Source organism: Crinia signifera, chromosome 11 (genome assembly GCF_055691185.1).
Source record: "Crinia signifera chromosome 11, ASM5569118v1, whole genome shotgun sequence".
Classification (NCBI taxonomy): Eukaryota; Metazoa; Chordata; class Amphibia; order Anura; family Myobatrachidae; genus Crinia; species Crinia signifera.
This window is the reverse complement of record NC_139227.1, coordinates 28017265-28041436: the sequence shown is the minus strand read 5'-3', so window position 1 is coordinate 28041436 and position 24172 is coordinate 28017265. Positions and strand designations below refer to the sequence as shown.

The following is a 24172-nucleotide window of genomic DNA, read 5'->3' as shown; positions in this document are numbered from 1 at the left end:
GTAGAACAATTTAAACATGCTTGGGATAGGCATATGAATATCCTTACAAAGAAATAAGGATTAAAAAGGGTTGAGTTTACCTGAAGGGTAGAAAAAGGGGAAGACTAGATGGGCCAAATGGTTCTTATCTGCCGTCAAATTCTATGTTTCTAGATGGGCCTCTCTCATGTTTCTATTTATCTATATTATACGGTGCTGCCGCTAAGGCGCTTTATTGCGCATGTCTCATACAGATCAATGTAAACTTAGTTAATCCAGTGCAAATATGCTATAATAAATGTAAACTAGATTAATCTAGTGCAAATATGCTATAATAAATAAATAGCTAAAAACATTTTCGCAAAGATTAGCTCTTTCCACCTCCCCCTCTTGCACAAGGAACAGCTGCCAAACAGCAGGCCAATATAGGGGCTCTGGCCCTGGCACTTCCGCCACTCTGTCACATCCTTCCTCCCTCAAACCCAAACTAGGGTCATGGCAAATTTCAGTACAGCATTTGGTCTCAATGCCCAGGGATGAGGAGGGACCATCCATCAGGAACAATTCAGCGGGTGGCTGCAGGACAGGCCGTGCTAGCACTATCCCCTTAAAAGCCAGTCGCTCACCTGCAGCTACTTCTGCGCACACCTCCCCCTCCTGGATAACCTCCTTCCCCAGCTGAATATGCTGGGCAGCCTGAAACAAGATGTCATCTGTGACTGGTATTCTTGTGGCCTGGATGTTGGCGAATACTCCTCTAACCACGGTGATCTCCTCTTGGACGCAGTCCTCATAGATCCCCTGGCAGCAGGATAATAGCTCTTCATCTTCCATCTCAGCAAAAGGGAAGCTGTAGTGCAGCTCCTCCTGGGGTGCCTGGCTAACGGGCCTCACTTCCTTCACTTTGGGGATAACCTCCCCCAGTATAGAACACTGACCAGCTTCTTCCCTAGGCTGTGGGAGAAGCTGTTGCAGGCGGTGCCTTTCATCAGCCACCCTGCAACACTGGTCTCGCCATGCTGGGGTGTCCAGGAGCCCATGATCAGTCGCCTCTTCCTCTGCCACAATAAAGCACTCCTCCAGACACTCCAATTGTTCCCACACACTCAGCTGTGCACCGAAATGGAGGATCCATGCCCGATAATCAGCAAATGCTTTTGTAGGATCCCCCTGATCTTGAAGGATCTGCTGGATGATTTCCCTGCGCGTGCAGGATTGGACGGGTATACCTCGCAGCTGACATTCTGCTATCAGCTCCTCCATACTCATTTCTTCAAGGGCAGTTAGGGGCCCCCCTCACAACGACCCTTCTCTTGTGGTAACAAATAATTCTGTGGCAGACCCCTCGGTTGTCTGCCCAGATTGCAGTAGCCCCCTTCTGGACCTTTCCTCTGGTTCTATCTGGGGCATCAATTTATTCTGGACTTGTCCATCAGCCTCAGAATATTGTCCTCTTTGTAGCATCTGGGTAACTGTAGCAATCACTTCCTCTGTAAATTCTACAAACTCTGGCTCCCCAAGCAGATTCCACGAGGTGGCCTCACCTTTACAGTGCAGGAATGCATCCCCCAGGTAACACAACTTGTCCTGTATGCTGGATACTCTCCACCCGCTGATCATCTGCTGAGCTTCTTCCCAGTACTCCCAGATATACTGCATTTTTCTGACAATAAATAACAGATCCGGCTTCCCAGCCTGCCGATACACTGAAGAACCTCCATCCCTGAGCTCCTCTGCTCCAGGGGTCTTGAGGCATCGATTTTCTTTCCTTGGGAACATTTTCACTTTCACAGGACTGACACCTGCTCACTTGCTGAACTTCACCTTACTGCATTTTCCGTTTCCTTACATATGGTCTGATCCTCTGTTCTCTGTGCTTTCTGTGCTCGATGGTTGGTGTCTGAATGATCCCACTGTCGCTGCCGCCAAATGTGAGGATATGAGTTCTTCAATCACTCAGACACCGACCAGATGAAACCAAAATACGGTTTATTTTTATCACAGCACACACAAGTAGATAAAGACAGGAACAAGAGGCAAAATGTAGCATAGAAACATCCAGGTAGCAGTTCAAGTCCTTGTAGCATCACAGTTCCAAATCACAAAACTATCACTTATTCCACACAGCAGTGATAGCAGAAACCTGTGTAAATCCACACAGCACTGGACGCTCCACACCAGAGCTTAGTAGGATGCCCCCCCCCCCCCGGGCAAACCATGTGTTCCACAAGATCCAGTGGAGGGTATGACCCCTGAGCCAGGATTGTGACTAACATGAGGAGCCGGCATGTGTACAAGTCATTTTAAAACCTTCTAAATTCCCACGGCGCTTAAACTATCAGTGGACTTGCACTGGGTCCGGATTGGTGGATTCAAGAGTCAGGTATATCCCCCCCTTCAAGCTGCAGCTGTCCCTCTGCTGCTGCCCCCCTGCTGGGTCTGGTTCCAAAGAGTCTACTAGAGTCCAGAAAGGCACAGAGGAGTGTAAATACAAGGAACAAACACCAGCTGATTACGTTGTGTGCTGATCACCCCCTGTGAAGATTGTCCCTCCGCTATCACCCTCCTGTAAATAGCAGGAACAATAGTATGGTAATTGGACATAACATTTTGGTGAAATCATACACTGTTCTTTCCTGGGTATTTCCTGTCCGACCATATTTGGGTAACAGCATCTGATATAGAGTGTAATACTATATGATATACAGTGTACTACTATGGTTCTGGAAATACACACAAATTTGGGGGATAGAAATATCTACGGAGAGGAAGAGGGTACAGACGGACTAAAAAGTACATTAATCACTACACCTAATAAAATATAATAATTACAGTCTTACAGTGAGTCTGATAACCTCACAGCCCTTTTGGCATTTGTCAGATTTATCAGTCCGGCCCTGCACCACGTTTGATGTGTGACTCCATGTACTGTAGCAATGTACCACTCATGTTCCTGAAGGCGAAGCCTTGTTACAGATTGCAGTAACACACCTACCACTGTCTCTGGTGACCAGAGGCATAGCAGTAGCACCGCAGACCCCACAGTGGCTTACAGGAGCTTAGTGACTGCTGGGTGCTATTGCTAGATCCCTGCCAGGACCCCTGCAGATACATGTCTGCTGTCCCATCGCTGCTGCTCAATGAAAATTGTCCCTCTCAAAATGGCTGCTGCCGCACAGGAGATAGTTATTAAGGATGCTAGAGTAGGTGGTGGCCATTATGGATTATTGACATTTTTAATGGGAGGAGTGATAGACCCAGCGGTCAGGTCAGGAAGGGGATCTCTGACAACAAGCAGGTCATGCCACAGCCCCTGACAAGAAGCAGGTACAGGGTATGCGGGGGGGGGGGGAATGTTCTATGAACTGGGGACACTGTGGGGGCGATTCATAATGAGCACCTGTCAGAGCTATTCAATTGTCCCCTTTAGATCTGTATGCATGCCCATTAGTGGTGGGTTTAGCCACGCAAAGCGGCTAAACCCATCTAAAAACCAGGTTATAATGCTCAAACTCCAGTTTGAGAACCCGAACCATATTGCTATTGCCTATTTTAAAGGCATTTTTTCAATTTAAAGAATTGAATTCTCCTCCCCTAACGCAATAGAAAAGATAAATCTTTGAGATTTTTTCATTTACTATTTTATTGAAAGATTTAATGAATGAGAAAACAGACATGTTTATTTCTACCAGACTGTTGCAGCTGATCCCACCTGTTCCTTCTTCCAGGTGGAGACAGCCATTTTGTGGGATGAACAAAACATTCATGAAATGTTCATAAAAAGAAACAATGGCTGCAGCTCCTAAAATAAATGAAAACTGATACCAATTGGTATCCATTGTTTCTTTTTATGTTCCTTTTTGTAACGACTGGCCAGTTCATTTTTTGTATCACTAGTCACTTTTTCATTTGATGACTTTAGACTTGGTTACTCACATGAACAATATTGGTAGATACTATCTGAATGTGCTATTTTTGAGAGCCAACACAGCCATCCAATCAGCTGTCTTCAACCACTCAAGTCTCTGGTGGTTGGCTATTAGTCATGTGACCTCCCAGTTTAGGGTTCTCCGTGATTTTATTAATTGGGAAGTAGTGAAAACAAATGCAAGGACACATGAACCATTGACAATGAAACAATATTTATTCATAAAAAAACACAATAACTTATTTAATTTAGAATAGATAGATATATATATATATATATAGTATAGAAAGACTGCATGCACGTAGAGATGTGATAAAGCACATACATGTAAAAAGTTACATTGTATAGAATATTATGTCCTAGGTGCTATATTACAATTTGGGTATGAGTAGCAAAAATAACATAAAAGGATTTCTCCCATTCTGCAATAAATATACTGATAATAAACCACTTAAAGATATAACTGGTAGCATAAAGGAAGACACGTGAGCTATATAATAAGGTTGTATAAAGTGACAGAATAAAACACATTTGCTGTTCTGCGACCTCTGGATACTTATGTATTTTTAGCGTCAGCCATGGGTGAAGCTGAGACTAGGTCTATTTTTGGTCTAGGCAGAGGTAGACGTCCGGCGGCTCTCCACCTTTCTGCAACAAGGGCATGCTGAAATTAGTAGTTCAACCGTAGCTGAAGATCCTCAGATAGATATAGTCTACATAAGGCCTAAATCGGGATCACGTTACATTTGGGGGTCCCTGTACAATGCCAAACTGACCCCCCTAGGGTGCCACAGTGACAGCACACTGACACTTGGGGTCACAGAACACTGGCACACTGACACTTGGATGCCAGCTGAAGTAGGCTCGGGATGTGGAGTCATTGAGGATTAGCTGAAAGGCTCATATAGAGAATGGACCAGGGTTCTATCTATTTGTCACATTCCAGGTCCTGCAGGGCCTCTGCACCCTGATAGTGCACTGCACAGAATTCCCGCATGCGTCTGCAGGCCTCGACCATCATTTCCTCTGGAACTGTGAGAACGACCCGGAAGTAGTTGGGATATTCAAAACACTATAGGGAAGGAATAAAGAAGAGTTGAGGGATGTAGTTGGTAACACTGAAGCGGCATCAGCAGTGGGGCCTACACAAGCGTCTCCTGTTTTTATTGAAGTCTTCCATATAGACAAGGGTTTAGCTAATGTAGGCGGAGCTGCTATGTTATCCAAAGCCATTGGGGACACATTAAGGAGGTTATAAAGTTATTACAGCGGGGCAGTTCTGCTAATTGCAGACTGTCCCGCTGTCCTACCTGCGAGTCAGTCTCCAATGGGGGGGGGGCATTTTCAGGTTGGGCATGCCTTCGGGGGCATGGAAGCTGGATTGTATGCTGGGGGCAGGGGAGTTGGATTGTATGCTGGGAGCATGGGAGCTGGATTGTATGCTGGGGGCAGGGGAGCTGGATTGTATGCTGGGGCAGGGGAGCTGGATTGTATGCTGGGGGCAGGGGAGCTGGATTGTATGCTGGGGGCAGGGGAGCTGGATTGTATGCTGGGGGCAGGGGAGCTGGATTGTATGCTGGGGGCAGGGGAGCTGGATTGTATGCTGGGGGCAGGGGAGCTGGATTGTATGCTGGGGGCAGGGGAGCTGGATTGTATGCTGGGGGCAGGGGAGCTGGATTGTATGCTGGGAGCATGGGAGCTGGACTTTATAGTGGAAGCAGGGGAGTTTGATTGTATGTTGGGGCATGGGAGCTGGATTGTATGCTGGGGGCAGGGGAGCTGGATTGTATGCTGGGAGCATGGGAGCTGGACTTTATAGTGGGAGCAGGGGAGTTTGATTGTATGTTGGGGCATTGGAGCTGGATTGCATGCTTGGGGCATGGGAGCTGACTGTAATGAATACTGAGCTGTGGAAACTGTTTTTTAAAAGGATGTTAAGACTTACGGTAGCAGGGAGGCAGAAGACAGACTGTTCAGAGATCATTCTCTCTGTAAAATCAACATCACTCTCAAATTCTGGAAAATGTTCCATGTCAATCCCGACCTACACAACAAAACAGGAGAACATTGTTTATTTTGTGCATATCAAATGTTATTTATGATTATTAACCTATTAAGCAGAGAATTCAGCAAATTGTGGTGCCGATTTCTCTTCATTTGAATTTTCCGATTGGTAAAGTCATTCATATTTGGCTGCTGAGTTTACAGGCAGCCAACCACAGCTGACCCTCAATCCTCGCACCACGGATCACTCAGATTAGTGTGAGGCTTCTATGTATAAAAATAAAGAAATAGAAAAAAATAAATAAAAATAAAACGTTGTGGTATCCCCCCTACTGAGCATAACTTGGGCTGGTCCTGGTTCTGAAAATACGGGGGACAAAAGAAGTAGGGGTCACCCATATATTTAAACCGACACCGGCTCCAACAGTCAGTCAACCACTCACCCAGGGACCCTGGTCAGATGACCTATATAAAAGTGTCCCCGCGGCTGTGGCATTGCCCTACTGACTGTTGAAGCCTGGTACTGATTTAAAAAATATGGGGTAACCCTACTATTTTTTGGTCCCTCTGTATTTTTTGACCAGGACCGGTCCAAGATCATGGTTCTGGTTTTTAAATACAGGGACCCTATTCAATTTTTTCCCCATATTGCTGTAACCAGGACTCCTCAAAGAACCTGGGGCTGGTTATGCTCAGGAAGGGGGACTCCACAGCATTTTTGTTAATTTTTATTTTATCTTTTTCTTTAATTTTACACAGAGAAGCATACACGGATCTCACTGATCCATGCATTCTTCTGCAAACACGTATGGCAAAAGGTGGTCTATTTGCCATTTGTAATTTGACCTGAATTCACAATTTATGAATATGAATGTTGCAAATTTGGCGATCCTACTCAAGTCTATGAAGAAATGCATCTGAGTTATATCGATGGTCATGATTTCCATTCGGGAAAGCGGCAACTCGGCCGAATTCGGCAGTTTGTACAGTATATGTGCTGATGTGAGAGTTCCAGCCGTGAATGGGATCAAATGGGTACCACAGGATAAATTCGAACCCATTCGATCTTAGTAAATTTCCCTAAAAGTGTCTCAGCAATGTTATTGGATTCTAAAGAATTGATAGTCTGCCTTAGTGATGTCACTAGACTAGACCATAGTGAGTTGATCGGCTGAACTCTTTGTGATGTCAGTAGATCATAGTGAACTAACTGATAGGCTACATTTACAGTTAAATCATTATATTCTACTGAATTGATAGGCTGCAGTCTTAGTGATGTCACTAGACCATAGGGAATTGATAGGATGCCTTCTCAGTAATGTCACTAAAACATAATGCATGGATAGGCTGGAGGTGCCAAGAGGGAAGGAAGGGGGGGGGGGGGAGGTGCATGAACAAATATATTTACTCTTAAACATAAGACATGCTTCCTGCTCTGTGGCTAATTTACACACAGGCTTTTAAAGGCGAGACAGCCACCAAGCACATCAGCTATAAAACACCAAAGTACAATGTGCACAAGGAGGGGATACATACACTATCCCGGCGGTCATAATACCAATCCCAACATCCCGGTACTGGAAATACTAACAGGGGCTGGGAAGGCACCCTAACCATCCCTTCTATCAGCCTAAAAGCAGCTTGTCTCTAACCCTACACACTAGTGCCTTTCCCGCACCCCACCAACTAAATCTAACCCCCTCCCACAGCCTAACCCTAACCTTACCCTCCCTGCAGCCTATCCCTAACCCCTGCACCCCACCACATAGACCTGAACCTCCTCCCCATGGCCTAACCCTAACATTCCCCTCCCCGCAGCTAAGTCTCCCCACTGGAACCTAAACCTAACCAGGCGCCCACCAGCTAGCCCTGCATACTTACCAATCAAGATCCCAGCTGTCTGTATTCTGTCACCGGGATCCTGATCTATTCGGAGTTCCATTGCCTGTGTTGTGAGGACATTGAGGATGCCGGTGCTAGTATACTGACTGCCGGGATTTTAACCGCATCCCAAGAGATGATGTGGGCACAAAAAGATTACTTAATAAAGTAATCAAATAAACAAAAGACATTAATCAACTGTACCCATCACTCCTAGTTCTGGGCTGCAAGTGGCATGGGATCACATTGTTTTAACACACACAGTCACACACACAGGTGCACACACGCTTTTGCACTAGACCTGATTGCTTAATTGTTTCTTGCTCAGGGCCAAAAAGATGCACTAAGCTTCAAAAAATTATAACATTGAGCGTGATCAACAGCAAGCAAATCAGCTCCTAACTGCAATATCACAGGCTAGGTTTGAAAAATGACAGGTAGGAGCTGATTGGCTGGTTGCTTATCACACATTTTGAAGCTTGGTACATCTGGCCCGGAATACATGCAATATATATCTCTTCCAAATCAATCACTGTCATGAACTTGACATTGCCAAGTCTGGCCAATACACTACTTACCATTAAGTACATAGCCCCAGCCGGGCGGACAGGGCAGAGTCCAGGGACAGAGGAGAGTGCCCTGTAGCACAGGTCAGCATTAGTCTGCAAATTTAGAGTACACACAAAAAAGAACAAATTTTAATGAATGTTCCAGAAAATCATTGACGTAGAACAATGAGAAGCCAAAGTACACAGGGACAGACGTATTAAGCCTGGTGAAGAGATCATGTGGAGATAAAGTGGAAGGTGATCACACACCAGACAGTCAACTCCTAGCTGTCCTTTTTCAAACATATCTTGGGTGGTGTGTTATCACCTTCTACTTTATCTCTTCACCAGGCTAAATAATACATCTGCCCCACTGTGAGGTAAGATTTCCAGGTAGTTGATATAACAGGCTAATAAGAAAACATTATATGTGTACATTATATGTGTACTACCCTCAGAGCTGGCCAACCAGATATCTATGGCATCACTATTCATGGTGTGGAAGTAAGCCACAATAACTAGACAATCGGTGTTTAAAGGGTTTTCTTTAAGTGTGAAGATTACATCTGACTAGGGCAGTAGAGAGCCTGTCTGGGCCCGATGCTTTTCAGGGGGTGTGGTCTAATTGTTGGAGGCGTGGCCATGCACCCTTAGAATAAAATACAGAATAAAATAGCACTTTAAGCACCTCCCTGGCCACATTGCAGCCCAGCACACAACAGCATGCTGCTGCCACCAGGTCACCGGGGCCCCACCAGGCCCCTCCTTCAGACCTGGGCCCAGGTAATTATTAGCACCTCCTCTCTCTGCACCACTGCATCTGATCCATACTTGTCTAACCTCCTGGAATGGTTAGGAGGCTCATACAATTTGGGTCCCCCTCTTGCCCCCCTCCCCCATAAAGGTAGGCAAGCCTTCCAAATGCCCCTTGACCCCCACTCTCCATCCATATCACCGCCTTTCTAGCAGACAGCAGCAGTTACAGGGACTCTGAACACTAGGTGGTGTGCAGGTCTCCAGGAAAATGGTGTGGTGGCCATTTTCCTGGCAAATTTCCCTATAGCACATGCATGACACAGGAAAATGGCCACTGAAGCATTTTCCCAGAGATCTATGCACCACCTAGTCCTCAGAGCCACTGTTGCTGCTGCTGCCATGGGACTCCGGAGAGGTAAGTACTGAAAAAAATGGATGCATGGTGTCCAGTGTGTCCCTTCTGGACTCAGGAGCCTATGTTTACAGAATACACTGCACGCATTATGGATGGTAATATTGTCAGTAGTCAGTGAACCAACTCTGTCTTTGGAGTATCAGAGTAAAAAAAGGCAAAAATAGACTAACCATACCCTACCCATAAAACACTGGGCGAAACGCACTAGCCCCCTTTCTGCATCCTTCTCTCCCCTGCCCGTACAAATTCCTCGGCGAGTGTGATACTCCCCAAAAGCTTTCACACAGGGGGTCTGCACATGCGCAAATTATCCAATGTGCAGACCTAAGCAATCAAAAAACAGGGTCAAATTCTGCCCCGATCACTTGAGCTTGAATCAGGCTGCACATTTTTGCTCATCTGCTACACATATTAAAAACTTTATCAATGGGGACATTTATGAACAATGTCACAGACATACAGAGCTTTGGAAAGTACCTTGATGAAGTTTATGGTGTTGTCATAGAAATGCTGGGGAGTTCTGCGAATGATGTGCTCAAGTGCTCCCTGGACAATGGTGCAAGGCCCAAGGATCCTCTGAGTTAGCCGTACAAGGCCCTCTCTGATCTACAGAAAACAAAAATTATATATATTATTAAGAGAATTTGACAGAAACTAATTAAATTGAAATATCCCTTATAATCTAACTGTGCAGATCTGTTGCGTGCTTAGATGTTGGAATACAAAATGGCCTCTATTATTTTTAAATAGTAATAGCTATAGAACAAAATTTATGTAACACAATTCAAAATGTCCTCTTTGTTGGGTGACAGTAAATTCCATAGGCCTCCAACAGCTATGGAATATAATTCAAGGTGGCCTCTCCATGGCCCTTATTCTGCTTCGTGCGGTACGGCCCGCGTGCGGCCGTACCGCCGATGTTTTTACTCTGCACATGCGCAGAGGTCAATCTGCGCATGTGCAGCCCCCTTCGCCGCAGACGTATTTCGTCCGCCGCAAAGGGGGCGTATAGGGGCGTGAGAGGCTTCATGCCCTCATTTCCCTATGTGTACGCCCCGCGTTTCATGGGCGTTCCCATGCAAACGCGGGGCGTATGCATGGTAATGAGGGCATGACGCAACTCATGGGGGCGGAAAGCTGACGTCGCCGGATGTCAGCTTTCAGCCCCCATACAAGCTACCACACGGACGATTGTCCGTGTGGTCTCAGCTTGCGGGAGCTGCCGGGGCGTGCGGACCTGCCTTCGATGGTCGACGACCATCGAATGCAGGGGGCAGCTCCCACCATGGTGGAGGCGTACGCCTCCACCATTTTTATGCGGATCGCCAGCCGTCCGTGTACGGACGGCCGTGGCGATCCGTAGGGTGGGCGGGGATTGGTTTGTGCGGCCGGAGCCCCGTGTGCGGCTCTGGCCGCACCAACCAGAATAAGGGCCCTTGTTGGAGTACAGAGCCTCCCATGGGCCTCCAACAGCTATGTAGCATAATTCAAAATGGCTTCTGTTTGTTGTGGTTACACAAAATGGCTTCAGTTTGTTGGGGTAACTCAACATGGTCACTCCACCAACACAAGTCTTACCGTGAACTATTCTTGTCATCAGGGTACCACACTAAAATTACTATATATCTACGATGTATTGGGACAACCCCCCGATCCTCCAACAGTTGTTGTTTTGTGATATCATATAACTATGGCCTACTGTAAATATTTGGATAATTTTTCCATTTGTATTTTTCAGAATGGTAATAAAGTACTTTTTGTACTTTTTTTTTTTACCTCTTTGCCAAAGATTTCTTTCTGATCATGAATTAGAATCCATCCCATTCTCCATCCTGGCACCAACCAACGTTTAGCCAGACCGCCGCATGACAAAATCGGCACATTAGTACTCAGGGGTGCAAGGGCCTGAAATGCTCCATACTCAAAAACCTGTCAGAATGAAAGTATAAAATATAAATTTGGATGAAATTATCTGCCCAAATAGCATTTATTTTTGCAACCACTGAGGGGGGGATTCATTTAGCACAGATATTATTTTGGGCATGAAAAAATGTTCTTGTATAATATTTATTTTTTGGGGGTGTTATTTTAGTGATTCTTAACCTTGGTCCTCAGCAGGACCCCACACAGGTCACAACCGCCACATTTTAGAAATCCACAGATGACCTAGAAAACTTGGACTGTTTGGGATCCAAGTTTGAGGACCTGTGGGCTATTCAATTAGCCCCCATTTTTTGCACTCGAGAAAATATTTTTTTTGGAAGAAAACACATAGAATCTGCAAAATCCCAGACCCAAGTGTATTCATGGTTGTGATTGTGAAAAAGTGGTCAATATCATGAGAATTTTTTCAGAGCCTGCTGAGGTTCTGAAAAAAAATCCACGGTAAGTGCTGTTGCAGGTAGCCCTTCTGGCAAACTGAATAACCCCGTGGCATCAATTAGCCCACAGTATATTTCCACAGCTAATTGTATTCCCCTCTAAGCATCCTCACTAGGGGGTTTATTCTAGTTCATTCTTTCTGACAAAATCCTTGATGGACAAAACCATGTGCACTGCAGGGGGGCAGATGAAACATGTGCAGAGAGAATTAGATTTGGGTGAGTTTTTTGTTTCTGTGCAGGGCAAATACTGACTGCATGATTTTACACTGCAATATAGATCTCACTTTGAAGAAAAACCCCACCCAAATCTATCTCTCTCTGCACAAGTTACATCTGCCCCACCCGCAGTGCACATGGTTTTGTCCATCTAAGAAGGATTTTGTCAGAAATAATGAACTAGAATAACCCCCTAGGTTATTTAATTAAATCTTCATTACCACACATTATTAGATAATGTAATTTTTTTATTGTGTCCTTTTTAATGTGTCCTTAAAAAAATATTTTCTTTATACCAATATTTTACTGCATTATATTCCATTACATTAAACATTCCCACAAGGTTAACGACAAAAACATTTGTTTGAAAGTTACTTTCTGGTGTTTCTTTAAAAGTATATTTTTCAAAAATGTGTTAAAATATGATCACTGATGTTTTTGAGTTGGGAAAAAAATAGATAAAAGGTTATTAAAATTAAAAAAGTATTTAAAAAAAAATAAAAAAAAAATAATATCTTATCAGGAGGCGCAAACTAACATATAAGAATAATTGTGCCCCAAATAAACAGATTTTATTAATTTATCATTGGCAACGCGTTTTGATAATAGTTATGGCTACAGAAACGCGTTTCATGGCCAAGTACTATGAGCTTTCTTGGTCATTGAGCAGACAGATGAGGAACCTGCAACATAGTAAGCTCCAAGTCATGTATAAGGCTATAAATCCCTTAGCTATTGCAGAATGACAGGAATAAATGCCAGAACACTGATGTATTAATGGGACGTGAGGATTATAGAGATCGCTAGTTTTACTCATCTTCAGAAATCAATAGAATGTTGAGAAATGTTCTCCAAAAAGTCATTTAAGCAAACATATAGTACATTTAGGAAATGTTCTATATTGATTTCTAAATCAAATAACGCTTAAGCGTTATCTTGCCCGATGCTGTGATGTTTAACTGCAATATTTGCATTGTTAGCACATTTTTTCTCTAAAGTCATTGTTTTTGATTTGTTCCGAATGTGAGACTGGGCGAATACGAGTTAAACAGAGTCTGGATTGTGTGAGTCACTCTGTTTGCAAGAGCTATAAAGAGACATCTGAAAACGTTTAGAAGAACAACAAATGAACATCGTGGGCTCTGAAAAAAAATTGACCTAAAACAACTGTGCAATCTGCAAAGTCATCGTGACATATGGACAGTCTCAATAACAGGAAGGGGTGGAGCCAACATCAGTTAGGGCCACTAATCTACCCAGCGTGCAAAGGAGGAACGGAAGATGGTAGAAGAACTGTGGAAGCTACCGTTTGCTCTACAATACTATAGTGCAAATCTCTTCATGAGAAAGATATAGTTTATATATGCCACATAGTAGTGCCCTAGTTCATTTTCTGAACCATAGTACTAGTGCCTTATTAATGTTATGCCCCAGAGTATTGCCCTAGTCTACGTTATGAACCATAGTAGTGCCATAGTCTACATTATGAACAATAGTGGTGCCCTAGTTCATATAACATATAAATCTGATAAAATTACATTGTAGGCATGCCGGTACACTTTATACCACACAGTATCCCCAGTTAACCTTGTGACAGACAGTGTACCCAATTCATATTATTCCACATAATTGTGTCTCCTTTTCATATTGTGCAACATGATAGTGCACCAGTTGTTATTCTTATATTGTTTCTGTGCAGGGTAAATACTGGCTGCTTTATTCTTACACTGCAATTTAGATTTCAGTTTAAACACAGCTCACACATATCTATCTCTGCAAATGTTACATCTGCCCCACCTGCAGTGCAGTATGGTTTTGTCTATCTGCAAAAAAAAATCAGCCTTGGTAACAGGTATGAATTAGGCCCCATTTTATAATTACGAAGTATTAATTATTAACATGAATAAATGTAACAATAAGCAGACATTGCAAGCGGGTGAAATACTGAATGCGCAGGACACTCACCATGTCTCCATAGATCTCATCAGTCAGGATGGGCACGCATTGCCGGGAGGCCACTGTGAAGACAGTTTTGAAAGATTAATAAAGAGTCATTCCTCTACATCAGACATGTCCAAACTGTGGCCCTCTAGCTGTTGTGAAACTACACATCCCAGCATGCCTTGCCATGGTTTTAGCATTCCATAATAGCAAAACTGTGGCAAGGCATGATGGGACATGTAGTTTCACAACAGTTGGAGGGCCATAGTTTGGACATGCCTGCTCTACATAGATGTGCAGTACATACAGATTAACTATCCGGTATAATGCCGGCTTGGCCAGTGTGCTTGCACTTTATCCTCATTCTTGTCTGTCAGATGTAATCCCATCATTAAAGTAATTTAGTTTACCGTCTTACTATGCCAATAAATCATAGCAGGGTATTTCCTGGAAATGGGTTCTACTTACTATGAGAAGCTTTATTTTCTCCCTAAAAGTTTGCATCTACCCATAGGATAACTTACTATACATACCCGTAGGGTTAATAATTTAATATTTGTGACATAACCATTTGCTACTTCTAGACAACCAGTAAAATGGCTGAACTACAAATCTGTCCCAATAAAGGAAAAATAAACCACCAGAATAATTTCATGTTCTTAGTCTCTGGTGCTCTCTGTTATCAGAAACCTTTAAACTCACCGGCCAAAACTTTTTGCAAGTGTTTCTTGCTGAACACAGAGCCGCAGGGATTGGACGGGTTATTGATGATGATACAGGCTGTTTTGTCATCGACCAGAGACTCCATATGTTTCAGATCAATCTCCCAGGATTTCTCCGGCTGAAAGTACAGCATAGTGACGTCAGTAATGTAAACCCTGTGTCCCTGCCTTCTGGAATCTCTCAGTTGCAGTATATACAGGATGTATAAACCAGCGTTAAATGCTTATGCTGCACTTACCGCTAATTCTCTGAGGGGTTAAAGTTTTTTAAAATGTTTTAATAGTGCACTTAATGTGCATTAGACACAGCCGCCGCTTAACAGTGGGTGTGACTGTCCCCTTCAATCTCCCTCCCGTTTACGGCCCGGGCTATGTATGACTGGCTTTCAGGCATACATCGCCCGTTAAGCCGCTCCGGCCACTTTGCCAGCCCCGGGCTAGAGTTGTCTTATTCTCACAGCAGCGACAACACTAGCCCTGCTGCTGGCTCTGGGCTGCGCTCGAGATCTCGCGATAATAGCAACATCTCGCGCATGCCCAGTGAGCATGGCCTGGGGAGAGATGGAGAGAAGGAGAGCCATGGAAGGAGAACATATTGGTTCTTCTTATCAGCAAGGGGGTTCTTTATACATTAAGGAGAACCGGGTGCCCACTTCTCCACGTTAAGGCAGGAGAAGTGGGACTCGATAATTCCTAAATGTTAAAGGTTAGGGGGTTTTTACCGCATTTTGGGATGCTCTAAGCATCCCCTGCCGGGTTAACGCGGCGGGCGGGCATCGCCAGAAAAATCTGGCGATTTCCCATAGAAGCCAATGGGCTTCTACCACAACCCAACGCCGCCCCGCAACGACCCCCCGCCGCCCTGCATCGCCCCCTCCCCCCTCACCTGTGTCCGGGCAGCACAGAGCTGTGCTGTCCGGACCTGTGACCTCCTCCCTGCACTGATCCTCTTCTGGGTGCAGGGAGGAGGAGAGCCTGGCGCAGCAGCAGCAGCGCCGGGTGTGTGAGGGAGGGGGGAGCTGCCGGGACCTGCTGGGACCCGGCGACTCTCACCGCAAAGGACGACTCTTAACGCAAGAGATGTCCTTTGCTATAATTATCGCATATGTTAGAACATATGCGATAATTATAAATGCGATGGGCGGCGAAGGGGGGCGGAGATTCTTAGAGAATCTCCCCCAAAATGTTAATGTATTATACAGGAACTGTAATAAATAAATATTTTTGCCTGATGCCCCGCCCCCACATTCTGATTGGCACATGGGCCAGTCAGTCAAAGAAAATGGATGACCATCGATGGGTAAAACTATTGATGGTCATCCATCACATAGTTTGATACTATAGATGGCTTCTTGCAGTATTGCCATCGATGGCGACTGCACCGATGGCCATCCCTAGGAGTCCTCATGTCACTCCTGTTCATGGGAGACAGAGGGTCTAGGGCGTGGCCAGCAGCACGGAGAGCACTGGCCATGTCCCCATAGTGGCAGCAAAAATTTAATTTAGCTCACAGGCATGTAATTTCATGAAACCACACCCCTTTTTGCAGGGGCCATGCCCCTTATGGCCATCTGTGTGGGGTCACGATTGACCTGCAGAATACATTGAGAGGTCTGTTATATGTTCTTACTTTCCCCTTACATAGATTTCATAAAGCTTTAAAAAAAAAAAAAAAGGACAAAAGGAGGTGTTGCCCATATCAACCAATCAGGCCCAGTTGTCATTTATTTGTTATATTTTAAGTACATTATAAAAAAGGATATCTACAATCTTGTTACTACAGGAAACATTTCCTCTCTTCCTTTCCAGCTTCAGTAAATATATCCCTCCATATTGTTCCCCCCCCCCCCCCCCTAAAACATAAAAATTATACTAAAGCAAAAATGATTTGCAATATCTCTCGAGCAGGGCCCTCATTTCATGTCTCTTTGGGCCTTATTTTGGTTCATTCTTTCTGACAAAATCCTTCTTAGATGGGCAAAACCATGTGCACTGCAGGTGGGGCAGGTGTTACTTGTGCAGAGAGAATTAGATTTGGGTGGGGTTTTACTTCAAAGTGAGATCTATATTGCAGTGTAAAAATAAAGCAGCCAGTATTTTCCCTGCACAGAAACAAAATTACTCACCCAAATCGAATTCTCTCTGCACATGTTACATCTGCCCCCCCCTGCAGTGCACATGGTTTTGTCCATCTAAGAAGGATTTTGTCAGAAAGAATGAACCAAAATAAGGCCCTTTGTCTCCATCCCATCTCATTTACCCTGGAAGTCTGAGTGTTATGTATTACTTTTGTCCTGTTTCCACACTGTGCAGTGCTGCAGTCATTTTCTGGAGCCCTATAAACAAACTTTTAAATTAACTCACATTTAAATTGTAGAGCTTCACTTCCACCCCCAGAGACAAAGCCAACGTTTTGTAGAGGGAGAAACCAGGACATGGGACCAGGATGTTCTGCCCGGGATTGGCCAGTACCGCCAATGCAAGCTCAATGGCTTGGCTGCAACCGCTTGTCAGGATGACGTCCTAAATAGAGATTATTATTACCGTCAATATAATAAAGGAAGCAGTATACTGGTTTATTGCAGATGAAGTACAGGGCTTATCAGGTTTAATAACAGACATTAGAGATTATGTGGGAAATATATATCTAGCCTCAATACACCATGAACTGCATCTGCATCAAAAATCGCTGCCAAAATAGCCCCTTGCGCTGCGCATGTGCAGTAGTGAAATTAGTCTCCTGATCATGGCTGGCGCCATGTTTCCGGAGACCAGACTCGGGATGTATCACATGCTAGATGCAGGGCCGGTGTAAGGCTTCTCAGCACCCTAGGCAAAACTTCAACCAACTCCCCCCCTCCCCCATACTGCTACCAATACCCACTTTCCCGGAATGGCAGGTCCACCCAGCCCACCGGGAAGGTGGGCAAGTCCCATGTTTTCCATTGAGGCCTCCCTTTGCCATCCACAATAGAGTACAAGGAGATGGGGGCAGATGTAGGGAATTAAGCCTCAAGGGAAAGTATGGAGGTGAGGTCTTAGAAGTTCCACAGCAGCCACCTGCATTAAGTACAACAAAGATCCTCATGGACATCCTTGATTTTTTTGATAGGTAGACTTGATGGCGCCCCCCCAGATCCTGGCGCCCTAGGCAACTGCCTAAAGCTGCCTAATGGTAGAGCCGGCCCTGGCTAGATGCGATGATTGATTAATTCTACCCTAGGTACCGTTTCCTGATTCCTGCTTTGTTGGGTACCATACACTGTTCGTCATTCTTCTTTAGGACCACTTCACCCCCTAGTCAGTGCATTCCTAGCAGTATTTCCTGTCTCTCCGTTTCTTTCTACTACTACTACTTTTTAAATTTGTGCTGTGACTGTTAATAGCTATTGGATTTATAGTGGTAGTCAATAAAGGGAATTACGCGCACTATGCTCAGTGGTTGCTGACCTAGTGCCTGGTAGGTCTCTGCTCTGCTTAGGCTTGCACGTACTCCTGTCCTATCTACCTTGCTCATAAGCTGCAAGCCCTTGCCTTCTACTAACTGTATTCTAGCATTTCTGCCCAGCTTATCTTCATAGCATCCTCTTTGCTTGGGAACCCAACATTTGTTTCCTCACACTGCACCTCTGCAACTGCCCTGATCTCAGCTGTAAGCTACCATGGAGAACATGGTGGACTCAAAAATTGGGTTGTCCACCGTTTTGTAATGGGTTTCTGGTGAACCTTCGTGGCGTGAGCATCTATGATGCCTCCCACAATGTAGGAATGGGTGGATGGTCTGGTCATTACCAGCTCTTTGACTAACATGTTTAAGCATGCAGATCGCACAGGTTTTTTACCTTGCGATCCCGATGCGCTCTCCTGTGACAGCACAAATCGAAACCCATATAGTCAGGGCAGCAATGACTATGTAGTGCAAATCTAATGACGGTTGTATGAATTGTATGTAAATAGTACAGAGATAGCAAAGATTGCATAGCACTCAATGGTGCTACACACAGTGTATAATGGTGTGTACACACGGTCAGATGTGCCTTAAGATCCTATCCATGATCCGATCAGATCAGATCGTGGATAGGATCTTAAGGCACATCCGATTTGCATCCAATCTTGACTATATAGTGCAGATCTGCACTATATAGACAAGGCAGCCAAGACTTTCTGGCTTCCGATACGTGAACGCGCATCAAGATCGGATCGGGATCGCAAGGGTTAAAACCCTTGCGATCTGCATCCGATGCCAATCCGATGTTGACTATATCTTCAACATCGGAAAGGAAATCGGACCGTGTGTACACACTATAAGAGTACTTTTATTCTAGTCAGCAAACCCAGGTGTACAGTCCGTGTGTTATTCCTAATGAAGAGTCATGTTCTTTTAATATCTATCTTCTACCTACCTTAGCTTCCAACGGTGCCTCCTGACATGTGTAGTACTTAGCAATCACTTCCCGGCTACACTGGTATCCTACAAATAAAAGGGAATTCGAAATTTAAATCTGTGTAAGTTAAAAATATGCTAACTGCAACATTTCACATCTACCGTGATCAGTAATGATAGTGGATGCTAAGTGACATCTCTGGAACGGTGTCATACAATGGTCAAATGGTCATTTGTTGGCATATTTAGGAAATAAATGACTCAATATTTTCATGGACATGTAATACACGGGGGTAGGCTATGATAAGAATAACATGACCAACTGTATCGCTCAGCAAGTTTTTGACATCAACAGGGGGAATTAAATGTATTATTTTATAATATGTTACATTACTTCATGCAAAATTTCAAATGATAGATATTTTATAAGTTATTCAAATGAAAAAAAAATTAAGCTATTCGGGTTTTTAAATGATCGTGTACAGATGTTTAGGGTATCTTGCATAAAGACCATTTCAGTGGCTTCCGTGAAAGTACCTTATAACCAGGAAGACCTTAGGGTAGTGCAGATCATTTAACCAATTAAGTGGCAAGCCCGGAAATCTTCTGACGTGAGCTGTGCTGATGGTGCTGGCGACCTCGGAAGATTTACGGGCTACGTCACTTTTTGATCCCCTGGGGACCGCCAACTCTGATCTCGACGCCCAGGAATCAGTATAATTCACTACACACTTAAGCCCAACTCTTGGACTCCTATTGGCCGGGTGGTGGGTTTAACTTTATGCTGATTTCCGGGCACCCTAACTGTGTGAAGATTATATATTGTCTATATTTGCATGAGTTTCCTCCGGGTACTCTGGTTTCCTCCCACAATTCAAAAATATACTGGTAGGTTAATTAGCTCCCAACATAAACAATTAACACTAATGTGTAAGTACAGATGGAGCCGGGCTCATCCTTGGCCGGCGCTCACCAGATCCCTTTCACTGGTGAGAGCCGGCGATAGAGACTGGGATGCGCGTGCGTCTCATGCGCACGCGTGTCCCAGTATCACGGCGTATGGGCAGCATCTCCCTGCCCATCTCCGCTTCAGGGAGACGCTGCCCAGTTCGGGGGGAGGGGGGGAGGTTGGGGCAGCGAGGGGGACCGGTGGCGACGGCGGGGAAAGCAGCGGGAACCCCCACCAAGCTCCGTTGCCCTGGTAGAATCGCCATCCCCTGCAAGGATGAGCCCGGCTAAATCTGTATTTGCATGTACATGTGCTGGGGCAGACCATGTGGGCCAAGTGGTTCTTATTTGTCGTCAAAATTCTCCGAAAACACGAAAAACTTGGCTGATGGATTTGTAGCCTTACCTATGCTTGGAGCATAACCGTTATATTTCTGAGAGTCAATAGCGTCTTTCATAGCTTTAGTGACCTGGTCATCAGTCGGCAGGTTGCCAAATACTGTGGGATCTCCTAGAATAAAAGAACAAAGCTGTTAACACATGGATTGTAATCATAAATACATTGTTCTTAACATGATATCCCGCTCCCATCAGTCATACCGTACATTACTAATAAGCATGCTAATAGTGCCTACACAAGGCTAATGACCCGGCACTAGTATGTATATATGTACACTTCTTTCACACAGGTGCAGATGCAGCAAGCCTTGGAAATAGATAAAGTGGGGTAGTTGCCAAACGCAACCAATCAAGTGTAATTTCAAAGACTATGCTAAGTAAATCAATGAAGCCAATTTGTTGATTTGGGCACCTACTCAATTTTATCTCACTCAAAGGCTTGACATATCTCCCCTTTGGGTTGGGTGGGCCAGATTTGTATGCTGAGCATTCAATCAATTTATATCTTGTATTTTCCATGAGATCTTCCAAATGAATTGGTGTAGACCTTCTTCATGGTCAGATGTTAAAAGGTTTTTGAAATGTAAGTTTAACAACCAGAAGACCCCTGATACTGACCTATAGACAAGGAGATCATTGGCTTGTTGGGATTGGGTTTGGCCTTCATGGTATCCACAATGGCTCGGATGGGGTTGAATGTTTTCTTTGACATCTCTGATGCCCGAACTCCCCATCTTGCTTTTCGGCTTTTGAGCTTCTCAATGCCAATGGGACCCTGAATATTGACGTGTACGTCGAGGACCTTAGGGTGGACTGAAGATCCATTTACCTGGATTATGTAGGAGTCTGTCTGCATTTTAACTAAAATGACACAAAATATGATGGTAATGAGAACACAAGAGAAATACCACAAAGTTCGATTCTTTTACCTAATAGGACTCGGCATACACGCCAATGCAAAAGACAAGGAATCTAGTATTGAAATTTTTTTAAAAAATTTTAAAACATAAAATACCATTATGTTTGAGAATATTATAACCAAAATAAATTACTCCTTATAATGCATATGGTGCTAGTTATAATTATTGTTATCATATAGTCATTTTGCAACATTTACAAGTCATATTGTACTGCATTTATCAGTACAACTGTGTACTATGTAGTAAATTAAATGGGTGCGAGAAGCCGGAAGTGTGGGACTCCCGTAATTTTGAGCGGCAATCCTTTACAATGTAAAACCAACCTGGTTTTGCCTTGTAAAATATTTAAAAAAATAAGGGCATTCTCACACTTCCGACTTCTCACACCCTATTACATTTAACCCCCCCATATGTTAAGACAATCGTTAATGAGAAATGAGAACACAAACTAGACATTTAAGAAGAGTCACAGAGCTCAGCACTCTGAAAAAAGTGTAATTCAGAACAATAAACAGCGGGGGTTTCAATTCATGAATTGATTGCATTTTGCAATTCAATAGGGTGGTATTCAATTGTTGAATTATGCCCGAACTCCCGTCTAAAATGCTGGGAGATTTGATCAATGATCTGGTGGTAACAGATCCCAGATATCAATTATGCCACCATGGTCCAGATGTATTAAGCCTTAACAAGTGATAAATTGGATGGTGATAAAGGACCAACCAATATGCCCATAACTGTCATCTTTTTCAAATATGTTCAGTATGTTACTGAACATATTTGAAAAATATGGTGGTTAGGAGCGGATTGACTGGTCCTTTATCTCTCTTTATCACCCTCCACTTTATCACTTGTTAAGGCTTTTTACACATCTGGCCACCTATTTCTTAACATCAGCTATAGTCAATGTATTATTGCAAAGAATAATGACGCAGCAAGAGACCACTCATTTTCTTTTTGAATTGATGCACGTTTTATATATTGTATGCATAAATTATTTTATGGGAGATTAATGAATAGGATTTTTTTTTTGTTAACGAATGGGATTTAATGTAAATGACAGAGTAACTAAAATTTAACATAATCAGTATATATATATATATATATATATATATATATATATATATATATATATATATATATATACACAGGGCTATTTTTCTGCAGGCTCCAGCAGGAACTGTGGCCCTTATTCTAGTTCACTCTTTCTGACAAAATATTTCTTAGATTGACAAAACCATGTGCACTGCAGGTGAGGCAGGTGTAAAACCCCACCCAAATCTAATTATCTCTGCACAAGTAACACCTGCCTCACCTGCAGTGCACATGGTTTTGTCCATCTAAGAAATATTTTGTCAGAAAGAGTGAACTAGAATAAGGGCCACAGTTCCTGCTGGAGCCTGCAACCTTAAAATGAATATTGCAAAAGAATACAAGCGACTCGTATATCTTGTGTAACAAACATTTTTTTTATTTTTACAAATATTTACACACATATCTTTAATCTTTGTGGGCTTTTCTAAAATTGATGGTCAAGTATAGAAATGTAAATTTAAAGACCTTCAAAATTAATATATCAGTGATGATAGAGACAAACTGAAATTCCACTCATAACATAACATGCAAAAAACTAGATGTTGATACAAAAATGTAAAAATGTATATAGCAGGTATATTATAGAGACAAAGCATAAAGTCTAATATATATATATATATATATATATATATATATATATAAATTATAACAACTTCTATTTATTTTAGTTCCTGCATAAAGGTATTTGCTTAATATAGAACGTTTGAACTCCTTTACCTTTGTTAGATGGTTAGACAGTCTGACCTCACTGGGAATCCAACACACAGCTGACGAGATGAATCACAGGTCAGGAACCAACTGTCCATAAAATAGTCCCAAAAAAAAGGGCGTTGGACCTGTTTCTGTGTTCCTATTGGTGGAAAAGGGAAGGCTGTGTTCCTCTTTGAGAACATGCCTCCCATGAGTTTATGCACCATATTGAACTGATTTAGAAGGCAGCTCAATTAACTATTTCAGGAAATTCCTATTGAATGGAAGAAAATCTCTTTTATATCTACTGTGGAATGAATGATATAAAGATATATTTCAATCAAAATACATATATCTGCAAATATATGGTTTCAGGCTTACAAACTGGGTGATACATGTATGCAGTTCTTATAAATGCATTATTCCTTAAAGTAAATTCAGATGTGAAGTTCTGTTTTCTGGGGTTAGCCGCAAATATTTTGTATCCCCCATTGTTGGACTGGGTCATGGTGGGCCCACAGTGATAGGGGCCCACCAATGTTTAGGGGTGTGGTAAGTCTACAGAGGGGGGGTGTCCAACTGCTGCATTGATATTCTGAATCATTAGAGAGTGCATAGGCTGGGCCCCTTGACATATATAAATATATATATATATATATATATATATATATATATATATATATATATGTATATGGGAGTGGCACTCAGGGATTTCAAAATAAACACACACATGCTGTCTCCATGGTCGTGACTGTTGTTGTTTATTTTGAAATCCCTGAGTGATGCTTCCTGTTGTATTTTTGCACATAGGCACATTATTTTTATATCAGATATTTCTTTATTTCATTTTTCACTTACAAACAAATTATAATACACATAGCAGATATTTACACTGTATAGATCTCTCTAGGGATGGCCTTTATCTGTCTGAGACAATATAAAAAATAATATTTACCAATCCA

General features: G+C 43.3%; 1 protein-coding gene across 1 annotated transcript; it reads right to left on the bottom strand.

Moving 5' to 3' along the window:
* Positions 1 to 4104: 4104 nt before the first annotated feature.
* Positions 4105 to 23381, bottom strand: TAT (tyrosine aminotransferase). The gene is made up of 12 exons (XM_083164561.1): positions 23238 to 23381; positions 21124 to 21366; positions 20513 to 20617; positions 19178 to 19245; positions 17139 to 17297; positions 14755 to 14893; positions 14077 to 14129; positions 11288 to 11440; positions 9989 to 10117; positions 8371 to 8454; positions 5853 to 5951; positions 4105 to 4979 (listed from the first exon to the last, which is right to left on the bottom strand). The coding sequence occupies exons 2-12, from the start codon at positions 21359 to 21361 to the stop codon at positions 4836 to 4838; spliced, it is 1371 nt and encodes a 456-aa protein (XP_083020687.1). The 5' UTR covers positions 21362 to 21366; positions 23238 to 23381; the 3' UTR covers positions 4105 to 4835.
* Positions 23382 to 24172: the final 791 nt, after the last annotated feature.